This window comes from Neophocaena asiaeorientalis, unplaced genomic scaffold, assembly GCF_003031525.2.
Source record: "Neophocaena asiaeorientalis asiaeorientalis breed wild unplaced genomic scaffold, Neophocaena_asiaeorientalis_V1.1 scaffold476, whole genome shotgun sequence".
Lineage (NCBI taxonomy): Eukaryota > Metazoa > Chordata > Mammalia > Artiodactyla > Phocoenidae > Neophocaena > Neophocaena asiaeorientalis.
In genome coordinates, this window is record NW_020172178.1 from 9,336,294 (window position 1) to 9,341,067 (window position 4,774).

The 4,774-nt window shown below is 61.8% G+C and overlaps 1 protein-coding gene across 2 annotated transcripts in view; it reads left to right on the plus strand.

Annotated features, from left to right (window-relative positions):
• ZFYVE21 (zinc finger FYVE-type containing 21) overlaps positions 1 to 4,343 on the plus strand; it is a 9,747-nt gene extending 5,404 nt beyond the window's left edge. Inside the window, exons 3-7 of one of the 2 annotated variants that reach the window (XM_024757743.1) lie at positions 129 to 297; positions 1,002 to 1,077; positions 1,162 to 1,253; positions 3,481 to 3,623; positions 3,759 to 4,343. In XM_024757743.1, coding sequence (XP_024613511.1) covers positions 129 to 297; positions 1,002 to 1,077; positions 1,162 to 1,253; positions 3,481 to 3,623; positions 3,759 to 3,794 — 516 coding nt within the window. In that variant the 3' untranslated portion in view covers positions 3,795 to 4,343. Of the gene's footprint in view, positions 1 to 128; positions 298 to 1,001; positions 1,078 to 1,161; positions 1,254 to 1,751; positions 2,109 to 3,480; positions 3,624 to 3,758 lie in introns of those variants that run through there. The other variant, XM_024757753.1, reaches the window with a different exon arrangement.
• Positions 4,344 to 4,774: the final 431 nt, after the last annotated feature.

The following is a 4,774-nucleotide window of genomic DNA, read 5'->3' on the forward strand; positions in this document are numbered from 1 at the left end:
CAGTGGCAGCCCGGTCAGCAGGCAGGGTTCCGGCCGCTGGGAAACCGTTGGGACCCTCGAGGCATCTGGTCGTGGATGCCGGTGGCGTGGGTCTCCGGGGGTCCTCACTGCCTGCCCCGCGTCTGCAGCACCACTGTCGCCGGTGTGGGAAGTGCTTCTGCGACAAGTGCTGCAGCCAGAAGGTGGCGCTGCGGCGCATGTGCTTCGTGGACCCCGTGCGGCAGTGCGCCGAGTGCGCCCTGGTGTCCCACCGGGAGGCCGAGTTCTACGACAAGCAGCTCAAGCTGCTCCTGAGTGGTGAGCACCTGGGGCCTCGTGTCTGTCGTGTGGTGGCTGCGATGCTGTGACGCCCTGCCTGGCCTCTGTCTCTGCAGGGCGCCTGCTGCAGGCTTGGGACCAATAGTTGGGACTCCAGGTTGGCCCCTGCCGTCCTGGGACATGGTGGTGGCGAGAGGGCAGCTTTCTCCCCCTGCCTGCTGCCCCCTTCCCGTGCCTGCTGCCCCTTCCCCCTGCCTGCTGCCCCTCCCCGTGCCCCTCCCCCTGCCTGCTGCCCCTCCCCGTGCCTGCTGCCCCCTCCCCGTGCCTGCTGCACTGCCAGTGCCTGCTGCCCCCTCCCCCTGCCTGCTGCCCTTCCCCGTGCCTGCTGCCCCCTCCTGGGCCTTGGCAGCCTAGCCCCCCCGGCCTGCAGGCCCCTTCCACCTCCTGGCAGCAGGGCAGGTGGTGCTGCCCATTGGCCCCTGAGCACTGGGGGAGGGTCGGCGCCCTGTGATCCAGGCCCTTGGGAGGTAAGGCCCCTGGGAGCCCCAGGCAGCACCTTTTATTTCCACTGTTGAACCCCAACCCCGTCACGGCCTTTCCGCCTCAGCCGAGGGCCCCACAGAATAGAGCTGCCACCTGTCTTGCTTTCCTTTTGTCCTCTGTGCGTGTCCCCTGGTGGGCTGGCCTGGAAGGGGAGGCGAGAAGGGAGCTGCCGGGTCCTCATGTCTGGTTTTCATCCCCAGGAGCCACCTTCCTGGTAACTTTTGGAAACTCGGAGAAGCCAGACACGATGGTCTGTCGTCTTTCCAGCAACCAGAGGTAAAAGCGGGTGCTGCGCGGCACTGACGCTCTGTCGCTCCGAGCCTGAAGTGACGTGGTGTCGACACCCTTCGTTTGCTGCAGGTACCTGCTTCTGGACGGGGACAGTCGCCACGAGGTCGAGGTCACGCGCATTGCTGCCGTGCAGATGCTCACGGAAGGCTTCCCTCCTGGAGGTGAGTGCCGTGTGGCACCGGCCTGGGTGACTCTCGAGGTCTGTGGGCCGTCCCGCTCAGCCATGGCAGGGGCTTGTGTTTAGTGAGTGGCTGTAGGAGCTCACCAGGAGAATGGGGCTTAACGTGTAAAACAAGCGGGGACTCTGCCCTTCCGTACGTTTCACTTCCTGTCGGACTCGGGTCAGGGGTACGGCTCCGGCGGCAGCTGGCATCGGTCCGATTCCCCGATGCCTGGATCGTTGCCCGCCCAGCACCACGACCCCCAGGGTCTGCGGGGACGACCCTCCTCCTGGAGCTTGCGGAGCGCTTAGCCTGTTCTGGATCTTTCCACCTAAACTTTCGCACTTCAGAAGCTGTCCTTCCACGGAAGTGGAGTTGGTGTTCCGCGTTGGGTGCAGTGCGCTGAAGAAACCCACGTGACTTAGTCCGTCTTGCTTTCTGTTTTCTGATCGGCTCTTGCTTGTTCTTCTCTCCTGCCTGCCTACCTTCTTGACGTAGAAAAAGACATGCACACTTATACCAGCCTCCCGGGGAGCCAGCCCGTCTCTGAAGGTCAGCTCCCCGCTCCCCGCCGCGCTCCTTGCCCCCGCGCCGGGCTGCGCCTCCTTCAGACCCTGCTGGGTGCTGGGGTCCACGCCGAGGCTCTCTGTGAAACACACATTCCCTTCTTTTGGTTGATTTGAAGGACAGTTGGGTCTAAGACGGGCAGACAAAGCATGAATGAAGCAATCTCTCATTTGCTCAGTTCTGCGCTCCCAAGGGGAGCCCTACGCAGTGTTTCCTAACGTCCCCTGGGCATCCTCCCCTGGGCATCCACTGGGCTTGAGCGGGCCACGCGAGGGGGGCGCGGGCGGCGGCCCTCCCCAGCGCGCTCCCGTCCCTCCGCAGCGCGCTCGCTCCCGTGTTCTCTCGAAGGAGCCTCCCTGCGCTCCTGGGCCCGCAGGTGGCGAGGGGAGCGGGCCGGCTCAGCGTTTGCCCCCTGTCCCCGAGCACAGGCTGTGCGTGGTGGCACCTGTGCTGGGCCGTGAGTCGAAGGTGCGGAAGTCACGGTCCGGAGAAGCGGGGGGCCACCCCCAACCCAGGCCGGGGCCTCCCTCCGTGTCCTTCCCACGTGTGGGCGGGGCCGGGGGCTGGTGGCGCTATGCGCCCCCTTGTGGCGGTGCTGGGAGGACAGTGAGCCCTGCTCTGCCCAGGCTTCCGGAACCGTTAAACGTCCAGAAAAATGTGTTCCCGAGGGGGCGGGGGCGGTGGCCACAGCAGCGTCGCGCACTTTCTGTCGAGGCCCAGGTACTTGCATGCGGCTCTGCCGACCACAGACTCAAAATGCGACAGCGGTCGTAGGAGCCATGGAAACGTGGCCTGGGCCAGTAGAAGTCTACTTATGGGAGCGGGGGGTGGGCAGAGCACAGCCTGCCCGCCCCAGAGCCCGGGGGCGGGGGGCACTCCTGCAAGGAGCCCAGGCGGGGACAAGCCGCTTGACACCCAGGGTCGAACCGTGGCTTATGAAAGGTCATGGGGGGCGTCCCAGGCCTTGGGTGGCGGGGCACTTCCAGCCGGATCGACCTCCCGGTGGGCCGGGCCTCTCCCACCCAGCACCTGCTCCCCCGCCGGCCTGCGTTTGACTCTGAGACCTGCGTCTGATGGAAGGGATCTTCTGAGCTGGGTAACGGCTCACAATGGAGTTTTCCTCCCAAGTCACAAAGTAGAACAGCTGTAGGTAGGCAAACTCCACTGTGAGGCTTGGTCTCCTTGCCACTTTTCTGACTGCAGTCGTGACAGAAGGGCCGTCTGTTCCTCCAGCCGTTGGTTCTCAGAGCAGGTGCTGGGGTCCCGTCGTCGTCCATGGCGTCACAGCCCAAAGGCGGGCAGTGTCCCAGCAGGCCGACCCCATACGGCATCTTTTCGGGAGCTCGTGTACTAGTGGGGTGTTGGTGGCACTTATGCCCTCCGCTTTGACCCTGGCTCTCCAGAGTAGGGTGGGTGCAGCCTGGGCAGCCCTCCCAACGGCACCGCGCCTCTCCCTGGGTTCTCGGCCACGTGGTGCCGGGCCTGTGAGCTTGGGCTCGTCCGCTGGGCAGCCCCTAGCCCAGGCCCCGCCACCAGGCTGCCTCCGTCTGAGACCAGCACCCGGGCTGGGGAGGAGGCGCCCCGGCAGCACATCAGGGCCGGCGGCACCCTGGGCGCTCACCGTCCCCTCGGGCATCCTTACCTTGTCTCCCCACTCCAGGAGGCAACGCGCGGGCCACAGGCATGACCCTGCAGTACACGGCGCCAGGGGCGGAGGGCGTGACGCAGCTGAAGCTGACGGCCGGGGAGGACGCAAACGGCAGCAGAAGGCAGGCGACAGCATGGCTGGTGGCCATGCACAAGGTACCGTGGGCCCGGCCCTTCTGCTCAGAGCACTGCCCACCACCCTTTCCCAGAGGGAGGCCCGCTGCCTGCCTACCCGGGGTGCCCCCACTGGATTCAGCCAGGCACACGCATTTATCTCTGGTCACCTTGCAGGCTGCCAAGCTTCTCTACGAATCTCGGGACCAGTAACGCCACGCGGGCTGGACAGTCCGCTGGGGGCAGCAGCACCCGCTCGCCGAGCACGCACAGGCGCAACTAACCCTACACGTGCTGGAAACGCAACTCAAGTACTCGGAGCTTACCTAGTGCAATATGTACACAGTTGATTGATTAATGCTCAGAACACCTCGTGCTTTAGAATGTGTCTCATCGATGCCTAATTGGGGGTGGGAGAGACTGAGCTACACTACTGCTAAAATCTTTTTAGCATAATCTATACCATGTTTTTATGAGTGCCCAAGTTTACTAGATGGTTCTGGCCCCTTGATGTTCGTTCCATTAATTCTTCCACAGAAGTGATCTGGGCAGTGGTGACTTGGCCTGATTTGTACTGGAGCGCATCTCACAGACTGCCCGTTCATGTGTCACTCATCTGGGGCTATGAACAAACCTTTGCTACTTCACAGGGGAAGGAACAAGATTTGTGTTTTGTACTTTTCACTATTTCCCTTTATTAAAATAATTGTACAACAATTTGTATATAAAGCTTACGATTAAAACCTATTTTGAAAATACGGATCAGGCCTCACCTCGCTGTGTCCAGACAACCTGAGCTTCACGCTCAGCTCAGTTCTGGCTCCAGAACACAAGACTCACTCCCAGCCTCCGGTGAGAGACAGCAGTTTACCGCGTGCACGTTTACACGGCATCCGCAGAGACTGCCTTGCAGGGTGTTCGCTTCCCATCAGCGCTTAAAGGTAGGTGGCTCTACAACAAGGACCTACACGTGTCTGTACGTAAATTACACACAAGACTCACGCATGGAAAATAAGCTCAGGGCCTGGATTTTAATGAGAGAAAAAAACATTTCCAACATGGTTCTGACAGTTTCGAGTGGTTTAGTCAAAAATAGTTTTGGTATATAAAAGCCTGTACGTACAGTTGACGCCTCAGGGAAGTGCCTTACTTGCTTCAAGTCTGGAACCAGGCAGGTTATGGTGTCACGGCCA